This window comes from Manis javanica, chromosome 3 (assembly GCF_040802235.1).
Source record: "Manis javanica isolate MJ-LG chromosome 3, MJ_LKY, whole genome shotgun sequence".
In the NCBI taxonomy this organism is placed as follows: Eukaryota; Metazoa; Chordata; class Mammalia; order Pholidota; family Manidae; genus Manis; species Manis javanica.
In genome coordinates, this window is record NC_133158.1 from 84,737,710 (window position 1) to 84,760,079 (window position 22,370).

Genomic DNA, 22,370 nt, shown 5'->3' on the forward strand with positions numbered 1-22,370 from the left:
CTTACTGCCTAACTTACCTCACTAATTGAGCTGTTATATACCCTGTTTGGAGATTCTTTTCTTTTCTCCCTTCTTATTCCTCCTCCTCCATTCTTCATATGTTGTGTGTTTTGTTCTCTGCTCTTTTTAGGAGTGCTCCCATCTAGAGCAGTCCCTGTAGGATGCCCTGTAGAGGTGGTTTGTGGGAAGCAAATTCCCTCAGCTTTTGCTTGTCTGGAAATTGTTTAATCCTGCCATCATATTTAAATGATAGTCATGCTGGATACAGTATCCTTGCGTCAAGGTCCTTCTGTTGCAATGCATTAAATATATCATGCCATTCTCTTCTGGCCTGTAGGGTTTCTGTCGAGAAGTCTGATGTTAGCCTGATGGGTTTTCCTTTATAGGTGACCTTTTTCTCTCTAGCTGCCTTTAAAACTCTTTCCTTGTCCTTGATCCTTGCCATTTTAATTATTCTGTGTCTTGGTGTTGTCTTCCTTGGATCCTTTCTGTTGGGGGTTCTGTGTATTTCTGTGGTCTGTTCAATTATTTCCTCCCCCAGTTTGGAGAAGTTTTCAGCAATTATTTCTTCAAAGAGACTTTCTATCCCTTTTCCTCTTTCTTCTTCTCTGGTACGCCTATAATATGAATATTATTCCTTTTGGATTGGTCACATAGTTCTCTTAGTGTTGTTTCATTCCTGGAGATCCTTTTATCTCTCTCTCTATGTCAGCTTCTATACGTTCCTGTTCTCTGGTTTCTATTCCTTCAATGGCCTCTTGCATCTTATCCATTCTGCTTATAAATCCTTCCAGGGATTGTTTCACTTCTGTGATCTCCTTCCTGACATCTGTGATTCCCTCCAGACTTGATCCCATTGCTCTTACATTTTTCTCTGCATCTCATCCCATTGCTCTTGCATTTTTCTCTGCATCTCTGTCAGCATGTTCATGATTTTTATTTTGAATTCTTTTTCAGGAGGACTGGTTAGGTCTGTCTCCTTCTCAGATGTTGTCTCTGTGATCTTTGTCTGCCTGTAGTTTTGCCTTTTCATGGTGATAGAGATAGTTTGCAGAGCTGGTATGAGTGACCGCTGGAAGAGCTTTCCTTCTTGTTGGTTTTTGGCCTTCCTCTCCTGGGAGAATAATGACCTCTAGTGGCTTATGCTTGGCAGCTGTGCACAGACAGGGCTTCTGCTACCTGCCCATTTGCTATGGAGTTCATCTCCACTGTTGCTGTGGGCGTGGCCTGGCTGGGGCTCCTCCTCCAAAATGGTGGAGCCCCATTGGAGGGGGAGCGGCCGGGAGACTATTTATCTCCGTAAGGGGCCTCTGTGCTCCCTGTTGCCCAGGGGTTTAGAGTGCCCAGATATCCCCACTTTCCCTGCCTCTGGTCTAAGTGTCCTGTCCTGCCCCTTTAAGACTTCCAAAAAGCACTCTCCAAACCAAAACAACAACAGCAACAAGGAAAGAGGAAAAAAAAAAAAGGAAAAATCATGCGATTTTCTTTGTCCTCAGACGCCGGTCCCAGGCACCTGCTCACCGGGGTCCTGCTGCCCTGCCTCCCTAGCACCGGGGTCCCCTTCCCTCCAAGGCCTCCAAAAAGTAGTCACCAAAAAAAAAGGGAAAAACACGCGACCCTCTCCGTCCCCAGGCGCCAGTCCCAGGCACCCGCCCACCGGCCCTGCCACCCTGTCTCCCTGGCACTGGGGTCCCTGTCTCCCTAAGGCCTCCAAAAAGCGTTCAGCAAAAAGAAAAAAAAGGGAGAAACGCACAGTTTTGTCTGCCAGGCACCCATCCACCGGTCTTGCTGCCCTGCCTCCCTGGTATTGGGGTACCCATCCCTGCAAGGCTTCCAAAAAGCACTCGCTAAAAAGAAAGAAAAAGGGAAAAACGCACGATTTTCTCTGTCCTCAGGCGCCGGTCTCAGGCACCTGCCCACGGGTTCCGCCGCCCTGCCTCCCTGGCATTGAGGTCCCTGTCCCCCTAAGGCTTCCAAAAAGCACTCGCCAAAAAAAAGAGGGAAAAACGTGGTTTTCCCTGTCCCCAGGCGCCAGTCTCAGACACCCACTCACCGTCCTGCCACCCTGCCTCCACAGTACTGGGAAAAACGTGCGATTTTCTTTGTCCTTAGGCGCCGGTCTCAGGCACCTGCTCACCGGTCTTGCTGCCCTGTTTCACTGGTATTGGGGTCCCTGTCCCTTTAAGGCTTCCAAAAAGCACTCGCCAAAAAATAAAACCGCTCCTGTTTCTTTCCACCTGCCGGGAGCCGGGGGGAGGGGTGCTCGGGTCCCGCCGGGCCGGGGCTTGTATCTTACCCCCTTCACGAGGTGCTGGGTTCTTGCAGGTGTGGATGTGGTCTGGATGTTGTCCTGTGTCCTCTGGTCTCTATTTTAGGAAGAGTTTTCTTTGTTATATTTTCATAGATCTATGTGGTTTTAGGAGGAGATTTCCACTGCTCTACTCACGCCGCCATCCTGGCTCCGCCCCTGTTGTGGTCTTTTTTAACTGAGGCCTACCATCCAGCACTCAAGGGGTCTACTTAACAAATGTTAATTTAGCTAAGTCATATAGCATTTAAGGAGCTTGGAAGTCATCCTGACAAGAAGTAAAATGCTGAACAGACTGAAAAAATCAAGTTCTTCTCAGATCCATAATAGAGGGGAGGTCACAGGACAAATCACTATCCCCAGTACTAGACAGACAAACGGGCAAGTATAAGGTCTCAGTTTACAAGAGCAGACATTCATGAATGGAAACTGCTGAGAGAACCAATGTCCAGGTAGGGAAACCTGAACTGTGACAAACTGCTAGAGACTCACTATGACAAACATGAGAGTTAAACACTCCAGGGATACTGGGGGACCCCACAATATTGTGAGATTTACCTCCAGGAGGTTGAACAAATTCCCACAAACAAGAACAAATCTTTCAGAAAAATGCCCTTCTGATTCTGGGCAGGGAAGGGAAAAAGGAACTACTCTGAAATACCCCAGAGCACTCTCTCTCCTTCTTAGCAAGGTCTGCCCTATGGGGAAGCTAATTAATCAGAGAATAACCTGCTGGGTTATCACCAGAGCTTAACTGAGCTGGGGAAGGGAAATAACCAATTCCAGCCAGCATTAGTCATTCTGTCCCACTTAATGGGAGAAAAAAGCAAACTCTGGAGAAGTTCACAGTCCAGAAGCACAGGGTCACTAGAAGACTGAACCCTAATCACAGGAATACAGAACACAGCCCCTTCCTCAACATGTCACCACTGTATTACTAAAGGCCTATTTATAGCAGTTCCTTTTACCTAGGACATCATGTCAGGCTATCAAGAAAAAAATTACAAGGTGTTCTTAAAAGCAAAAACTACAATTTGTTTTCCCAACCAATTAATCAGAACAAGACATGGCAGGGATGTTGGAATCATCATGCCAGGAATTTAAACAACTATGATTAATAAACTAACAGTTTTAATGAATAAAGTAGACAACATGCAACAACAGATGCACAATGTAAGCAGACAGATGGAATCCTAAGAAAAAACATGACAGAAATGCTAGAAATAAAAAATACTGTAACAAATGAAGAATGCCTCTGTTGGGCTTATTAATAGATTGGACATGAGTGAGATAAGAACCACTGGGCTAGACTATATATCAACAGAATCCTAGAAAACTGAAAAGAGAATAAAAACAGAGAAAAAAGAAGAACAGAAAAGAATATCCAAGGACTGTGGGAAAATTATAAAAGTACTACATTTGCATAATGGGAAACTATAGGAGAAAAAAAAGAACAGAGCAATATTTGAAGGAATAATGAGGGAGAATTTCCCCAAATTAATGCCAGATACCAAACCACAAATCCAGCACTCTGAAAAGACTGAGTATAATAAATGCCAAAATAGCTACATCTAAGCATATCCCTTTCAAATCAGGGAAAAGAAAAATTCTTGAAAGGAGTCAGGGAGAAAAAAGTACCTTTCCAAAAAAGGAATAAAGATAAGAATTATATCCAACTTCTCAGCAGCACCCATGCAAGCAAGAAGTAGAGTGAAATATCTGAAGTGTTTAAGAAAGCACCTACCAACATAGAATTCGGCAGCCTGTGAAATTACCCTTCAAAAAAAAAAAAGAGAAATAAAGACTTTCTCAGACAAAAATTGAGAGCATGTGTTGCCAGTAAACCTGCTTTGCAAGAAATGTTAGAAGTTCTTTAGAAAGAAGGAAAATAATATAGGTCTGAAACTCAGATCTAAATAAAGAGAAAGTATGAAAGAAGAAATAAGGTATAATGAACACTTACTTATCTTATTCTTAATTTATCTTAAAAATACATACCACACATACATATGCTTACGAACACTTACATACATTAGTGAAGAGAATGACAGCAATGATACAAAAGACAGGAGAAACCAATTAGGATTGTTTGGTTGTCAAAGGCACTCATACTACAAATTAAGTCCCACAGTGTTATTTGAAAGCAGACTTGGACTGTAAATATATATTGCATCTCTAGGGCAGCCACTAAAAGAAATTTTTTTAAAATTGTGCAACAGATATGTTAAGAAAGGAATCATATAAAATGCTCAATTAAAACCATAAAATGCAGAAAGAGTGGAAGATAAAAATTGGAACAAAGAATGAGGGCAACAAATAGAAAACAGTAATGGGTATGATACATATTAACCCAAATATACCAATCATCACAATGAATGTTAATGGTCCAAATGCAACAATTAAAAGAAAAATATTGTCACAGTGGATCAAAAAACATGACCTAACCATATGTTGTCTACAAGAAAACTACTTTAAATATCAAAATGTACTAGGAGGAAATGATTTTTCAACCAACTACATCAAAACAACTACTAAACTTAGAGGATGCCCTAATAAATATTAATGTAATTATAACATAGTGAATTAAAGGTATGGATTTCAAAGCTGGACAGACCTAAATTCAAACCTTGATTTTGCCACTTATTAGCTATGTGATTTCAGGGTATAGGTTTCTTCACACATAAAATGGGGATATCATGACCATCTTAAAAATTAAAAGGCTATGAGGAGGAGTAAAACAAAATAATGTACATAATGTGCTTAGCAATATGGCAAAGTATATACAGTTATTATTGCTATAATTAAAATTGTACATGAATTATTTAAATGAATCTGAAGGATGCCTTTTCTATTTTCTTAATTTTAAAATTAATGAGAATTTTCACACACAACCAAACTCATTATTAAACCACAATGAATATAGTTTGTAATATGGTTTTTTTTCTGGAATTTAAAATAACTCTCCTAAAAAGATAAATCAAATGCACATATCAAGAAGTATCTTTTTTTCTATCAAGAAATTTTATTTTTGCAGTTGATTTTGTATTATTTCTTTGCCAGAAAATTAAATCATTCTATACAAAGTAGGAATGCCTTAACAGTAGGGGATATAAGTTGATTTTAGTTCCTAAATGGTATGACCAACTTTAATTGCTAACACACATTTTCAAAAAAGGCTTCAAACATTTTTTAACATGAAAGACTGGATGGAGTATTAATGCTACATACAAAATTGTATCTTTATTCACATTTTAAAATTTGAAAATACTCTTTAGTTTGTACATTTGGTATTTGTGGCTAACTGAATATTTGATTGATTTCACATAATGTATAATACATAACATGTTTCTGAAGTACAGATTGAGAGTGTTTACAAAATGGATATAGATTCTTTTTAAATTTCTTCTCCAAATGGATTCTGCCTTACCTGTCACAGTGAGCAAGCTTTATAGACAATAAAAGCAATCAGTAAAGTAGAAACAAATTGCTGCCAAGGTAAATCAAAGAACAAGCAGTAATTTGCCTTAAAATTTCCTAATCTGACTATAAGATTGTTTTTCATCTCAATAAATTTTAAGTGCCAAACCAACTGCAGTTAACTTCTAATTATTTACTCGAGTTCATCACATATCTATTACTTTACTTTGCCATCAACTAAATGCAAAGAAATGTGTACACTGTTAGGGAAAAGAAGAAGATCCAACTATAAAACTGCCACCTATTAACAACTCAGATAAAGATCTCATGATAAACCCTAAAAGCTAATTTAAGCTTTTTTGTTGAAGTTTTTAATTTATTATGCCTGACTTCTTTCTCATTAATAAATGTAGAGATGATCATACTTTGTTTTTAACCCAGGTTAGGTGTACTTTGACTTAAAATTTATAGGAAAAAAATAATTATAGATATTTTAAAACTTGTGAAGTTAGGTTTTCTTCTCTGTTCTGGAAACTAAATATATTGATATACAATGAAAATTAACTGATACTGGAATATAGTAGTCATAAACTTAACTAGTTCATTATAATTCTTTCCCAGGAGTTCTAATTTAAAAACAAACAGAGCAAAGTATGGGAAAAACAAAACAACACAACCTTCTCGGCCCTCTTTTCACTTGCCCTTAACTATAATGTTCCCCATAGATGCAAAATTAGTACTTTTCTCCTCATTCTGCATACATTCCCTAACAAACAGGGAACTATCATTCCCTCAACTGGATTCATTCAGTAAACATTAACAGAGCATCTGTATGAGCAAAGCATTCCAATTGTATGATGACAACTGAAAAATTTTAAAAAATCTACCTACATAGCCTCCCCTTGGGCCCTTCTTTTCTCCTGAGATGCAGAATCTTACTTGTACTGGCCTATAGATATTTCCAAAACAGGTTTCCTTCATCATGTTTTTTCAATTTTAGAAATAGCACCAACCTCCCAGGCCCTTCAGCCAAAAAATCCTCTATTTGTCTCTCCCTCAGGCTATGTATCAATTCATTGGCTATTAGTTATTGTAATTGTTAAAATAGTCTTTGGATACATTTTCTACTCTCCCTTTCAATTTCCATTGCTCACTTCTCTCTTCAACTATGGCAGCAGCCTTCCATGTGGGATCCTTACCCCAGGTGTGGCCACCACAACCAAGTCTCTACTTTACATTGTAATGAAATTTATTTTCCTAAATACCAAATCTAGTTAACACTATTTCCCTGCTAAATGTAGTGTCTCTTGTAAAATACAGCAAGTCCAGATATCTTAAGGCCCTTTGCAATCTGGCCTTGAGCCATAATTCCAATTTCAACACTCTCTGTAACTTTATATTTCTTCTTTCTTACCCACTTCTATCCTCATTAACCTTAACTCCAGTCATAAGTAACTTTATGCTATTTTCCAAATAAGCAAATATCCTGTCCCACCTCTCCACCTTTGAATAGTGTTTGCTCTCCTTACCAACTCTTCAGTGACCCAGTTCTAATACCACTTTCACAGTCCATAAAGTACTCCAGTTTTACACCACAGAACTTATTACTGTATTGTGAATTGTCATATATACTATAAAATAAGCTGAAATACTGTCCTATTAGACTAGGATCCTCAAAAGGCAGAATAAATGTCTTACTCATCTCAGTAACACCAGTGTTTCAAGTAGTGTCAAATACAAGCATTCATACTTCATTTTATTGCACTTTACAGATACTTCATTTTTTTTACAAAGTTAAGGTTTGTTGCAACTAGATGCCAAGAAAGTCTATTGGCACCATTTTTTACAACAGCATTTGCTTATGACACAGTTCATGTCTCTGGGTTACATTTGGACAATTCTCACAATATTTCAAACCTTTTCATTATTATTAAATTTATTATGGTGGTCTCTGATGAGAAGCTCTAGAAAGTTATCCAGAAGATCTAGCTCAGATAATGAAAGTGGCTACACTAAACAACAGATTTTTCAATTTGAATGAAACAGTCTTAGATTAGAAGAAGATGCCATCTAGGACTTCTATAGCTAGGAAGGAGCAGTCAGTACCTGGCTTCAAAGCTTCAAAGACAGCCTGACTCTCATGTTAGGGGATAATGCAGTGGGTGACTTTAAGCTGAAGCCAAGGCTCATTTACCATCCTGAAACTCCTAAGAATTTTGCTAAATATGCCCTTAAGAAATATACTAAATCGACTCTGCCTGTGCTCTAGAAATGGAACAACATACATATGGGTGACAGCACATTTGTTTTTAAACATGATTTACTAAATATTTTAAGCCCACTGTTGAGACTTACTGCTCAGGAAAAAGGTTCCTTTAAAATATTACTGCTCATTGACAATAATGGAGATGTCCAGTGAGAAAAATGTTGTTTTCATGGTTGCTAACACAAAATCCATTTGCAGCTCACAGACCAAGGAGAAATTTAGACTCTCCAAGTATTATTATTTAAGAAATACATTTCATAAGGCTATAGCTATCATGGATGGTGATTTCTCCAATGGATATGAGCCAATTTAAAACTATCTGAAAAGGTTTACCATTCTACGTGCATTAAAGAACATTTGTGATTCATGGGAAAAGGTAAAAAAGTCAACATTAACAGGAGTTTGCAAGAAATTGATTCAACCCTTATGGATGACTTTGAATGGTTCAAGACTGCAGTGGGGGAAGTAACTAGAGATGTGGTGGGAAGAGCAAGAGAACTAGAAGTGGAGTCTAAAGATGTAACTGAATTGCTACAACCCTATGATAAAACATGAATGGATGAGAAGTTGTTTCTTAAGGATGAGCAAAGACAGTGGTTTCCTGAGATGCAATCTACTCCTGGTGAAGATGCTGTGAAGACTGTTGAAATGACAACGAAGGATTTTGAATGTTACATATACTTATTTGGTAAAGCAGCAGCAGGGTTTGAGAAGACTGATTCCAACTTTGAAGAAGTTCTACTAGTAAATGACATCATTTACTGTGGGTAAAATGCTATCAAACAGCATTGCATGCTCCAGAGAAATCGTTTATAAAAGGAAGAGGTAACTGATACAGTGAACTTCATCACTGCATTCTTTTAAGAAATTGCCACTGCCACCCCAACCTTTAAAAACCCTCATCAGTCAGCAGCCATCAGGATCAAGGCAAGACCCTCGCCAGCAAAAAAGATTGCAACTCACTAAAAGCTCAGATAATGGTTAACATTTTTAACAATGCAGTATTTTTTAATTAAGGTATGTATATTGTTTTTTAAGACATTATCGCATACTTAACAGACTACAATATAGTGTAAATATAAGTTTTGTATGTTTTGGGAAACCAAAGAATTCATTTGACCCACTGTACTGTAGTGACCTGAAAAAGAACCTGCAATATCTCTGAGGTATGACTGTACAAAACAGTTACTTGTTGGATGCCTAATTCAGTACAAGGAAAGATAACATATATATGAGAAATCATTATTTTTCTACATATATCTGTGTGTGTGTGTATATATATATATATATGTATGTATATAAATATTCATACAAACATTACCTCATTTTTAACATCACAATGACTATTTAGTGATAATGTATTTTAATGTACACAGAGTATAATAAAACAGGTACTAACCTATTATAGTCAATAAAAATAACATGATACAAAGTCAGTCAACCAGAGAAGTGATTTCACTGTAATTCTAATACAGTCTTAAGGACAAATTTTATTTCTTCAGAAATCAAAAAAATCTTTTAATTTTTTAAATGATTACAAATATTTCATTACTGACCTATAGTATTCAGGAAAAGAAAATGGCACATTTATATTTATATGCCTTTAATAACAATATTTATATAGTTCAATATTATTTCAAGTTATATGGTAATACCTGTCTGAAGATTAAACTTCTAACTTTTTCTCCTAGTAAACTTGGTCTCCTTAGGAAACCAAGTTCTGGATTAAGTAAACAGAGACATCAAAAAGGAAATTGGATGTTTCTTATAGAGAAGTTTAGTAAGCTACAATATATATATAATTACCCTTTTGCATTCCAGAAATATTTCATTGAAAGAAAGAATGGGGCTGAAATCAGCACTTCTTTCTGTTGTAAAAGTCAGTTCTCTATTCCCAACTTTCCTTTTTCTCCAGTTTTGCCGTTGTGAAGTTCCAGTGCCACATGCTGGCTGGACCCTACCTTACATTAGTTTCATTCAGTGAAAAGTGTTTTCTTGAGTCAATAAAACCTCTAGGAACTTTCATTCTATTTAGCTGAACTTTATTTGGTTTTCTGATTTAGTCTCTGATTCTACAAATTGTGTTGATCTTTTCTTCATTTAAATATTCAGCAGCTGCGTGTCTTATTAGAAGCAGAGAGAGAGCAGTTACATGGCACTATCACTGAGTATAATGAACATATTTAAGACAAAGCATTTTTAACACTATAATTAAAATGTCTCAAATCAATTATAATTGCTTTAAAACCTTTCCATTCTCATTACTATTTACATAAATATGTAATATATAAACTCAAGCCATGATTATTTTTACCTCTCTATTCTAATCTAAGGTAAACATCAAACCAAATCATATAAAGGCAAAAAACACGTAAAAATAAAAAAAGCAAATAAAATGAAAAAAAGTGAAAATGTAGAAAAAGGATGGCTGTGGATTTGAAAGGCTTCCAAAAATAAAAGTTTGTGGAAGTAATGAGGTAAAGAAATGAAAAGTGGATGTAATATGTATAGATATTTGAAAAATGGATCCTTTTTCATTACCATTATGACGTGTTTCACCAAGAGGCTCAAGTTTTGGAAGTCTAGTGACTTTGGGGGTTCCCCAGCCAACTAAAAACAATAAAAACATTTTAAAGCACTGTTAAACAATGTCTCTTTAGGTCTCCCTCAACAGGAATGTATAATACATTCTATGTCAGTTCATATACACTGAATGAATCAGTACTGAATAGACATATACCCACTTTAAATGACTCCTATTTTTCAAAATGTAATTACAGTCTAGTAACATCTGCTTTGTTTATTTATCTTTAGTTAAAAATACAAGCATTTTCACCACCATCATAAATAACTATCCTAACTCTAGCAGAGACTAACAGAAATGTTTACTTACTAAATGAATACTAGAAATGAGTGTTAAAATAATTCTCAAGGGAAAATGCTACCATCTAAAGCTTTCCAGCAGGGTAAAAAGACATGATAAACACATACACTTAGATATCTATTGAGTACCTATTGTATGTGAGGTACTATGCCTAGCACTGAAAAATTACTCACAATTATTGGGCAGTTAGTATGTTCCAGTACTTTACATGAAACATTCCATTTAATTCTCATAACAACTTAAAAGGTTGGTACGTATGTTGTTAATATAATAGAAAAATTTACATACTGATTTCAAAGCAATCTTTCAGGATGAAAGATCTTATTTTTAAAAGCTCATATTAGCCATTCATCTATTCATTAAACTTAAATTCCTTTTAGCAATCTGGGTACTGATATTTCAAATAGGTCTTGAATCCATTCTAGGAAGTGCTTGGTAAGGTTTCTCTCATTAATTCTTACTTAATTTTTTACTTTTACAAAACATTTTTTGATTAAAAAAAGCAATAGACAGTTATGTTGATAAATTTTGAATTAAGTAGACAGAGCAAAGAATTCTACCTCTTCCATCAATTCACAAGATAATGAATGTACTGAATAAACAACTACACAATTTCTTTTTCCTCACTGTTTAAAGCAGTATTTCTAAATTCAGTAACAATTTACTCACCAGGAGGAGGAGGTGGTGGTGGTGTTGGACTCTTAGAAGCAGAGTCATCTGTATTAACAGGTTCTACACGGTGACTCCTTTTTATTCTTAGTTTCTTCATTTTCTTTTTACTGTTATCTGTAAGAATATAAACATGGAACTTTACATCTTTAGGAAAAGTAAACTATTATAAAAAATAAAGAACAGACTAGAATACTGATATTATCATTACCACAGAACTATATTTTTGATTCAGCTTTGATTGTTACCAAAGAAATGTGAACTTGCTTTTACTAAGAATAAATTTTTTAAATGATTGTTTATTGAATGAATGATTAATACAAACAGCAAAAAGCCTGTATTTTAAGTTCTGTGAAAAGGTACTCTGAATACAAAAATTAAGTTTATATTCCAAAAGCAACATTTTTTCCAAACCTCATATTAAGTAAATACAATTGTTTAATTGCAGGTATTTCTATGAAACTCATAATGGCCCAGAGAAAAAGGAATGGTGTTGATTTGTCTCAATAAGATATACAGAAGATTCTAGGTATAAACAGTCCAAAAACAAGCCTTTGAAATGTGAGAAAAAGGTCCCAATATAATCTAATCACATTACCTATTAAACCGCAAACAAGGCATGCCCAATATAAACATGTAAACAAAATCACATCAATAGAACTGGCAGAATTGAATTTGTGTTCTTTCTAAAAATAACGATTTATAGATTCTCACTTAAATGCACATGAACCTTTTGAGAACATCTGGTTGTTAACATGTAAACTAGGATGCATAGTAGTTAAATAATCATACCAGTCAAAATTATTGAAATCTTTTAATTGACAATTCCAAACTGCTAAATTTATATATATGTAATATATTTTCAAAAATGAGAATTATCTATTACATAATAACCAACATCTTTGAAACCTATAAAATAATGTGAAATACAAACATATTGAGGAACACATTATTTTTTAAAATAAATTAGGTCATTTGAGACATTTTGCTCCAGACAGAAACAAAGATATCATTTATAATTAAAGCTACAAGTTTTACAGCTGGGAGAAAAGAAAGCCTCCAGAACAATATGGTGCATTAGGATGGCCAGTAGCTCCATGTTATGGAAGAGCATAGGATATGGAGCAGATGATCTTAACTGGGGTCTCAGCCCAGCCACAGATGAGACATATGATCTTAAACAAGTTATTCAACCTCTCCAAGTCCCTGGTTTCCCATTCTATGGAGTGAAAATAACATACCCGAGGATTGCTATGTTAAATAACATAATACTGTGTTAAATAAGGCATCTGAAACCATGTTCTAAAGTGTAAAATGTTGATTATAATTACTATTATTACAGTTATATGAGAGTGTCTTAGATCTTCCTCTACTATATTTTCAAATAATCTGCTAAATCATTTTTCTCTCTAACAATATATTAGTGTTAGAAAGCATTCCTTCAACATATTGAGAGGCCACTTTATTTTCTATTTTAATTCTGTTGACAGAGCTATATGGGTATGAATGTGGTTGCCCTAACTTCAAAAAGTACAACTTTGAAATCTAATTATTTTATATAGCAAAATATCCATGTTAGCTTATCTCAGAGGTTGATATCTTATTCTAATAAACTGACACTGTACAAAACTTCTTATATAGAATGGAACCACACTGCTAAGAATAGCAAGGAAATAGTGGTCACGGGGCACCTCCCATGTGTCAGACCTATGCTAGGAACACAGTAAAGTAATTTTTATTATAAGTAACCCTAAAAGCTTTGTGAAAAAAGACGACAGTTATTCCCATTTTATATATGAGGAAACTAAGACTGAAGAATGTTATTATATAATGTACCATATATCTGGTTAGATGGGAAAGTCAGGATTCTATCCCAGGTTGTCTGATACCAAACACACACTGTCTTTCCATGACACCAAAAGACATGAACTTCCTGTTAAATCACTTAACCACTTAAAAAAAGAAAACCAATTATGAATCAAAGATTTTGTACAATACTAAAATCAGAGGAAAATGGCTATTTGATAGACTTTAAATTTGATTATGTATTCATCCTATAGAAATACCAACTCAATAAAGGAAATGACACTGATTATGAGGCTTAAAAAAACAATGCCTCCCCCCCAAAGGAAACCTTTAAAGTATTAAATACATTCCAAGGATTCCTGGGGGTATGCTATAACCTAAATTAATGAAAATAAAATTGAAAATGGTATTTTCTGCTAAAATTCTTTCAAGTTACAAAGGACTACATTTTAAGGCATCATGAAGAAAAACATAAGCTAGCGAATTGACTAACAATTAACTAAAAACCATGAGAAAACCACAATAAATAGTGCATTTGGAAACTAAAATATTACAGTACAATTTTTGTGAAAATAATCATGACAAAATGAAATAAGTATAATATACAAATTTTAAATACTAGATTTATCACCTGATTCTGATGATCGCTGGTCTGTCTCATCTTCATTCTCCAACTGCTGTGTTAATGCCTCCTTATAATTTTCTACTACTCCATACTCATTGTTTTTCTGGCTGCTGTCACTAAATTGGCTCTGTGTCTCTATTTGTTCATGCTCCATTTTATGTTTCAAGGGGCGGTCATCACTGTCTTTATCCATATTTTGCCTCTTTTTCTCTTTTTCAATTTTTTTTTCATTCTAATAAAAATGAAATACATTATCTTTAACTTAACAGTTGTATTTAAGATAATTTTAAGGAAGAAATCAAATAATCCAGAAGCATTCTGTAATTTCAGGATACTGTGATGTTTCCATTAAAATTTTTTTATGGAAAATATCATTAAAACATACTAATTGCAAAACATGCAGAAAACAAAGTATAAAGAAAGAAAGCATTACCAATAATTGCACAATCTAGAGATGACCACTATTTGGTCCTCTATGAAGTACTTTTCTTTGCTCACCCCACACACATACAGACATGCACTACCCACAAACATACATAAATGTGACTGTCTCTTTATATATGTATGTATTATTTATTTACAATTACTTATGATTTACTTGATTTACGAACAAAAAAGAACTGTTTTTATTTAAGAATACATTTCTCTCCTGTCAATGAATACATGCAAGTGCTTAGAACAGTGCCTTACACATGGGTAAAGTGTTAATGACATAAATGTTAAATGATGCTGTATGTGTTAGCTATTATTATGTTCATCAATTACATTATCATTTTCAATGGTTATATCATAATTTACCAATTTCCAATCACTGGACAAAAAATTATTTTTATTTTTTACTATTACAAGAAAAACAATTATTGTATTAGTCCTTTAGAATAAATTGCTAACAGCAGAACTGTTCAATCAATGGATAAACACATTTTAAAATGTGACATACTACACACTTCTCTTCAGAAAAACTAAAATCAATTTATATCCCAGTCAAAGGCTTGGGAGAGTAGTATTTCCCCACATCTGTTTCAGTGCTGTATATTATTATCAATCCTTTATATATTCTCCAAATTATATATATTTATCTTCATCTTAGTGTTGGTTGAATTTGATTTAGTTTATTTTCTTTCATTACTAGTGAACATAAACTATTAAATACCCATACTGCCACTGAGTTTTTAATTTAGGGAACTACCCAGGGTAACCCAATATCCATTTTTGTATTAGATTCTCATTATTTTCATAGTAATTTTAAAGGGTTTTTTAGCCCTATGTGTCTCATATACTTTTCATTAGGGTTCCTTTGGGTTTTTTGTCTTTAAGTTTCTAAAATAGCTCTTTAAAAATTGAATACAATAAAAAATCTATTTTTCACTTTATGATTTGTGGCCTGATTGTCCTGCTTTGAAAGTTTTTCTTCCTCCAAGTAGATGTAAATGTTTAACTATATTATGTGTTAGTACTTTTAAGCCTTCTTTTTTATATACATTTAAATCTTCTGGAATTTAATTTGATATACAGCTTTCAATAATTTTACTTTGTTCCAAATGATTGTTCACTTGTTCAAACACTTTTCTCCCAGATTTAAAATGTCACCTTTATCTTATACTAAATGCTATACAACATTAGGTTTGTTACTATTTGTTCAACTGACCTGTCTATTCTGAAACTAATACTTCACCATTGTTATTACCTGTAGTAAAAACAAAGGAATGTACGGTACTTCTTCTCTAAAATGCAAACACTTTAAAGGAGTGGTTTTCTGGAGGGGGGAGGAAGAACGTGTGCTTATTAAAAAGGAAAAAAAGGAAGACTATAGGTAATTTGTTTTCATTTGTTTCATTTCTTTACTGACCATTGTCTTAAAATTATCATAATTTAAAAGTGTAATAACTGTACTTTTCTTTGCCACTAATTAATTCAGGGTCATTCAATATAAGGTATACTATGCTGAACACCACTATTGTTCACATCTTTTGTTATATATTAGTTGGTAGAAGCACTAATGCCTTCTAAGTAATTTATAATCATACTATAAAATAACTAGTCATTATTTACAAGGCAAACTTTATTACACAAATAAATTAGTGTTTCAAAGTGAAAAGTTAAACTTGATTTCCTTCTCTACCAATATTTTTTAAAGTACATAAAATAAAACTTAACACACATAATGTTTAATAAGATAGAGACAAAATAGCTCTAGGTAAAGACTGCTTTACTGTACTTAGAAAAGCACATACTTAAGGCAAATACAATGGCGTTAATGAAAAGGTTAAATACAGTTATCCTTCTGGTACCTTACATAAGATAAAATAGCTCATATTAACAATTACTTTGCAAAGTAAAGCAAATCTCTCCAATCATCTTCTTACCTGTGGAGCTACCTCCCTCCTCAGCAGCAGCCCCAAGGAAGAAATAATGATCCACCTTTCTGGATGAGCACCTGTGTGGAAGGAGGCAGTGATAGCGGAAGAGCAATGGAAAACATACAGGCGGGACCAGCAAGCCAGAGGTTTCATTCAATTCTGTGTGAATGGAGGAGTTTAGGAAGCTCTGCCTCTCAGGAGGCATGACTGTTGAGGGAGATTAAAGCAGGGCCAATGCAAACTCTGTACCAGCAGAAAATGAAAACAAAGATACAGGTATACAGACACACTCTTGCACACGCACACACACACACCCCTTTAATGTCTTCATGATTAAAATCTACAAATTAATTTTGGTAAAACTTCTGAGAATAAAAAGAAAAATTAATTATATTCAGATATACAGGACTTTGTTATAGTTTCAAACATTCTTTAGTATCTTGGGAAAATAATTAGAAAATGATTTACATACTCTAATGTATCATAAGCATCTAATATTGCTGTAAAGAAACAGCAATGCAGGGACAAAGATATAAATTAAACGTTATTACTATCATGAAATAAATGACAAAAAAGAGATTCATCACAATAGCAACTATGATAGTTGCTATATTCAATCTTCATTTTCGTTTTCAATTTATTTTGAAGTCATCTTTCCTTACCTAGAACAGAAGGTAAATTTCAAACAGAAGAAAAAGCAGCAAATCTTTAACCTGTGTCTACCACTTACTTCCTTTTACAGACATGATCAACCTCTGGTGAAACACTACTTTCTATTTCCCTGCCTTATTTCCCAACTTCCAAACTTTAAAACTTAAGATATAAAAATTACATTTGCTACCATCCATACCTCAATAATTACAGATGATATTGGCTGGAAAGGATTAACAATTACTGGTTCCGGATCCAACTCAGCAAGACCACTGGTTCCATCAAGTTCAGCCTGCTCACGCTCTCTTTGTTCTCTAATGTTTGAGAAAAAAATTGGAATTCCTTATGAGAAAATGATGAACCACATTTATTAAGAGCACTTGTAATAGGTTTAACCTAATAAATTTAGTAATTAAATGTCTGGACATAGCTTTGAATTACTGAGAGATTTTTGAAAGTCCTTATGCAAGCAGGTAACAGGCTTCTACCCTCATGTAAAGATTAACCATTTGAGTTTTGAAAGGAAAAAATGCTGACAAAAATGACATTCCCTATGACTGATTTCTTTATATCAGTGGTGCATATTAATTGTTTCTCCATGTGCTAGGGTTTATAGTTATCAATTACTCTCCCAAACAAATGCTGTCCTCTTCACTGATGTTAACAGACAGTAAGCCCTTGTGTTAAGGGGGGATCAAGTTGTACATCATATCCATATAAACTAGATAATAGCTGTTGCTCTGTAATACCCTGCATTATAGTAGAAGAGGCTATAAAAATAAGTTGCCCTATATCACTCAGATTAAGTATTTCCATATAGTTACTACTGAAACATTTACTGTATGTTTGATAGTTGCCCCATACATGAGAAGTGATGTTACAAAAACAAGTAAGTGAATACAGAATAAGTATTGTAGATCTACAACTAGACTCTTAGTATAGCAATGTGAATATTCCTTACTATTACATTTATTAATTGTGTTCTATGATGAAAAGACATATACTTTCACTTTGAACCTCAGAAGCCAAGATTTAGAGATCCACAATTTCCCACTTCTATGACCTTGGACATGGCAGCTATATATTTGAGCCTGTTTTCCCATAAATGTGGATAACAATACCCACCTCATAAGGTTCTTTCAGATAAATTAATATGTGAAAGCTCTCTGTAAATGAACATACTTATACTATAGTAATTGTTATTAACGTTATTCATTTATCAGTAAGCAATTTCAGGTATCTAGTACCAATACACTATTTTCAGATACCAACAATAGCATGTCTTATTTTTTCTTCAAAAGTATCTGAAACTATTAGCTTCAATTTAATGAAGTTAAAAGTTTTTTGTGTTTTTTAAAATCACTCCTCTCTAAATGCCTGTTTACTTTTAACTACAGAGTCTCTGCTCAACAAGAGGCCTCAGATCAAAAGTGACAAAATTAAGAGAAAGGAGGAAAGGATAATGGGTACCACAAAAGCCTTCCATAACGTGATCTGTAATATCTTTATAGACAAGGTAACATCTTGAAAAAAAAAAAGGATTGACATTAGATTTCTTTTATCCAACACAATATTCTTTTTATTTTTGTTTGTTTTCTAATGCTGGAAACAAAGGAGTTCAGAAAAGTGTGGCTGTTTTATTTTTATAAATACATAAAAGGTATCCCTACATGAATGACTGGTTTCACTGAGCTTTATGTCATGAAAATATACACTAGGATAGAAAACCAAAGATTTGTATAGAACTAAAACCTCACATTGGCATCAAAAGAGACCTAGTGAATGACCTGCTCATATTATCAAGTACTTGGGGGTAGAGAGTTATCCCCACAAACATTTCCTTCCTTTAAGTCCTATCTCTGGTTACATGAAAGATACCAACAATCAGAGGATTTCTTCGACAGTGCAAGAGAGCCCCTCACAGAGGCCTCACCAAGGGGTAGGGTAGTTTGTCACGTCTGATCTATCAGGCTGCAACTCTGCTGAAGCATAAGGAAGGCCAATATTGTTTGGGATTTTTTCTTCTTTTTTTTTTAAATTGAAGTATCATTATTGTATACCATCTTATATCAGTTTAAAATATACAACACAGTGACTAAGCAGTTACCAATATTATTAAATCCTTACCTCCTCTAGTACAGTTACTTTCTGTTAATGTAGGAAGATGTGACAGAATCACTGGCTATATTCTCAACACAGAAGGCCAATATTGTTTAGATGAAAGAAAACTTTGGATTTTACAGTAGTTCACTTAAAAATCTTTTCATTTCTTCCCTCCCCAACCCTGTAACAATCCAGTAGAGGAGAAAAGAAAATCTAGGGATTAAGTATTAAATTCAACTTCTAATCAATCTGAGTACTTTCTAGCAGCATTAAAATTATTACAAATAATTCTGTAGTAGAATTTATGTAACCTTCTACTTTAATTCAGAGTTTGTTCAATTTAGGTATAAAAGTTTTTTTCAGGTAACAGTTTGAAAAAATTTTTAAAACATATCTTAAAAACCTGAGATAATGCAATTTAGTCTACTTTCTGACAAAATTAGTGTTGAAGGTCCGATTTTGCTTCAATCGATGGATCCACTAACAGCTTATCTTCTATCTTTGCTGAGACTAAAGAAGAGTTTCTCAATCTATTGACAGATTGGGCCCAGTAACTCTTTGTTGTGGAGACAGTCCTGTGTGTCACAGGATGTTCAGCAGCATCCCCGGCCTCTACCCATTTGATGCCAGCAGCACTCCACCTTCCCCTGCTGTGACGGGCGAAAAAAAAAGGTTCTCAGAAACAGAACTGCCCCATGGATTGAGAACCACTGCACTAAGGTACCCTAAGAAATAAGTAATAAAAATCTTAAAATGCTGGGAAATAATTAATGCCTAAGGAATAAATTTAATTACTATAATACCATAACTAGGAAAATTAGAACCCAACACCCAAATTTGTGTAGAAAAGACCTAAAAGACAGAAAATTTACCGAGTGTCTGTCTTCTTCATACAGAAAAGGAAACCGAACAGACAAAACTGAAACAGTGTTCATAAACTTGTAGTGTTGTTGACTTTACAAATATGTTGTGATACAAAATTATTCTACTTACCTTTCTTCTCTTAATTTTCGCACTCTTTCAGCCCTTTCTCGTTTTTCTTGTTCTTCAAGAGCACGTTGTTCTGTTGTGTCTTTTTGGATGCGTTCACTTAAGGCATCAAAATCTCTTGCAATATTATGTAGCAACCAATAAAGGCCTTTTTTAATGGACTTGTCGATTTTCTTTCCATATCCCAAGACTGCTGAACAAGGTTCCTGAAAAATAGCAATTTGACATACAGATTAAAAGTTAAAGTTCTCCACAAAAATCTATTCATAAACCATTAAGCATAATTACTGGCAAACCAAATTAACTTTTTAAATTAATAACATGAAGCATCTGCTTATTTAACTTAACAAAACATACCTTTGCAATGATTGCTAACAATACATAGGGGTTGAAGTATTTTATGGATAGTATCTGTAAGTTATGAGAGATAATGAGGCACGAGAAGTCAATAGTGCCAGTAAAAATTTTACACAAACTCACTGGAAGACAAAATTCAATCTCCAGAAGAAAAATACCCTATTTATTAAAAACAGTAGAAACTTTTAATTCCTTATACCCAGGGAAATTTATAACAGCAAGTATCTTTTGAGATTGACAGCCTAAAGTTCATCTTCTGAAAACCAGAATAAATGACTAAATCCTCTGTCCATCCTTCATAACACTGTATAACTCTCCTGATATGATTCTTCAAAACTCATTATAAACCTCTCCTGTGTTTAAATTTTGTATCTAATACTTTTCTTTATCATTTTACAAAATTTACATCATGATGTGTTTGTATAGCAAATCAAAAGTCTTTGAAATAACAAAACATAGTTTATGGAAGTCAGTACAACTAAACTGAAAACAAATATTATAGTATTAAGTACTATCAACACAACAGTGAGAATATGATTTCCTGGGTAAAAAAAAATTCTTTCAAAACACCAATAATTTTGTTAGCTGCCTATCACCTAACTGCCTAGCACCTTTATAAACAAAAACTAAGTTATACAGAATGTATTTCAATGGGCAAAAAAAAACAAAAACTTACTATTTGACATAGGCTCTTGTGCTCATTGGCCAATTTTTCCAGAGACAGACATTCAATCACATCAGCTTCTCCTAATGCCCCTTCTTTGTCTTGTTTATTTGCCAACCTAGAGAGACATAAATTAAGTAGTTTTTTAGTAAATATATAATCACCTAAAAAAATTTTGACCCTGTTCTTATTCTGAAGTTTTAAGCCTACTGATTACATAATGAACTGGTTCTGTAAGGGAGTACTGTAATATCTATTTCATCATTTTTCCTGTATTGATTACTGCTAAAATAAGTTAGTAAGAATTGGATTATAAAAGGGAGATCAGGTAAAGAGAAATGTCAAGAAAACAAGCAATAATAGGTCAACAGGCCAACAGAAAAAGCTACAAAAAGAAAAGAAGTGGACAAGTTTCCACAGCCCTCAGCCATCCGTTCAAAATTCACATTACATCCTTATCTTCTTAAAATGTAAACTGTACCATTTTAAATACCCAATATTCATTCTGAGCTTGTAATAGTTGTGCTCATCAGCATTTCAAATGTGTGAATGAGTCCACATAAATGTACCATTTACTGGAGAAGTGGGCCACTTCTATCTAATTTACACAGCACAGCACTGGGCATAATAAATAATAAACATTATACCCAGTTAGGAAGAAGTTGGGGACCAAGAATATAAAAAAACAAAAAAGATCTAAAAAAAAAAAAAAAAAACAGGAATTACCACAAAATACACTATTTGCCTATCAGATGGCAGAGGTCAAAAAGTTTAATAAAACACTGTCTTGGTCAGTGTTTGATAAACATTTCCAAGGCAAATATATGTTATTTAATAAATATATAGAATAATAAATCTAATGAACCCTTATCACCAGTATTTAAATATTAGCAACAGTATGGCATTCTTGCTTACCTACAAATCTTCCACTTTTCTCCCCTCAGCCATGCCACTTTACCCAAAAATTAAAAAATTAAAAAACATTACCACAATAACACTATCACACCTAACAAAATTAATATTCCTCAATATCTTTTTACAAGCATGATACTTAAATTCAGATCCAACCAGATATTTACAATTAATTTCTTTAAGTCTTTCTGAATCACTATTGTCCCCCACCCAACACCCCCACCCCTGCAACACCACCACATTCTTCCCATGTTATTTTTTTTTTAAACAGAACAAGTCGTTTTTCTCTAGAATTTCCCACGTTTAGGACTTGGCCGATTATCTTCCCCTTAGGTCATTTAACAAACCCTGTATTTCC

General features: G+C 34.2%; 1 protein-coding gene across 5 annotated transcripts in view; it reads right to left on the bottom strand.

Annotated features, from left to right (window-relative positions):
* ARL13B (ARF like GTPase 13B) overlaps positions 1-22,370 on the bottom strand; it is a 76,784-nt gene that overhangs the window by 17,512 nt on the left and 36,902 nt on the right. Inside the window, exons 4-10 of one of the 5 annotated variants that reach the window (XM_073231796.1) lie at positions 21,113-21,218; positions 20,083-20,285; positions 17,186-17,300; positions 13,982-14,207; positions 11,545-11,661; positions 10,533-10,601; positions 2,297-2,366 (exon numbers count right to left, since the gene is read on the bottom strand). In XM_073231796.1, coding sequence (XP_073087897.1) covers positions 2,302-2,366; positions 10,533-10,601; positions 11,545-11,661; positions 13,982-14,207; positions 17,186-17,300; positions 20,083-20,285; positions 21,113-21,218 — 901 coding nt within the window. In that variant the 3' untranslated portion in view covers positions 2,297-2,301. Of the gene's footprint in view, positions 1-2,296; positions 2,367-9,434; positions 10,115-10,532; positions 10,602-11,544; positions 11,662-13,981; positions 14,208-17,185; positions 17,301-20,082; positions 20,286-21,112; positions 21,219-22,370 lie in introns of those variants that run through there. The other 4 variants (XM_073231797.1, XM_073231798.1, XM_037001672.2 and 1 more) reach the window with 4 other exon arrangements.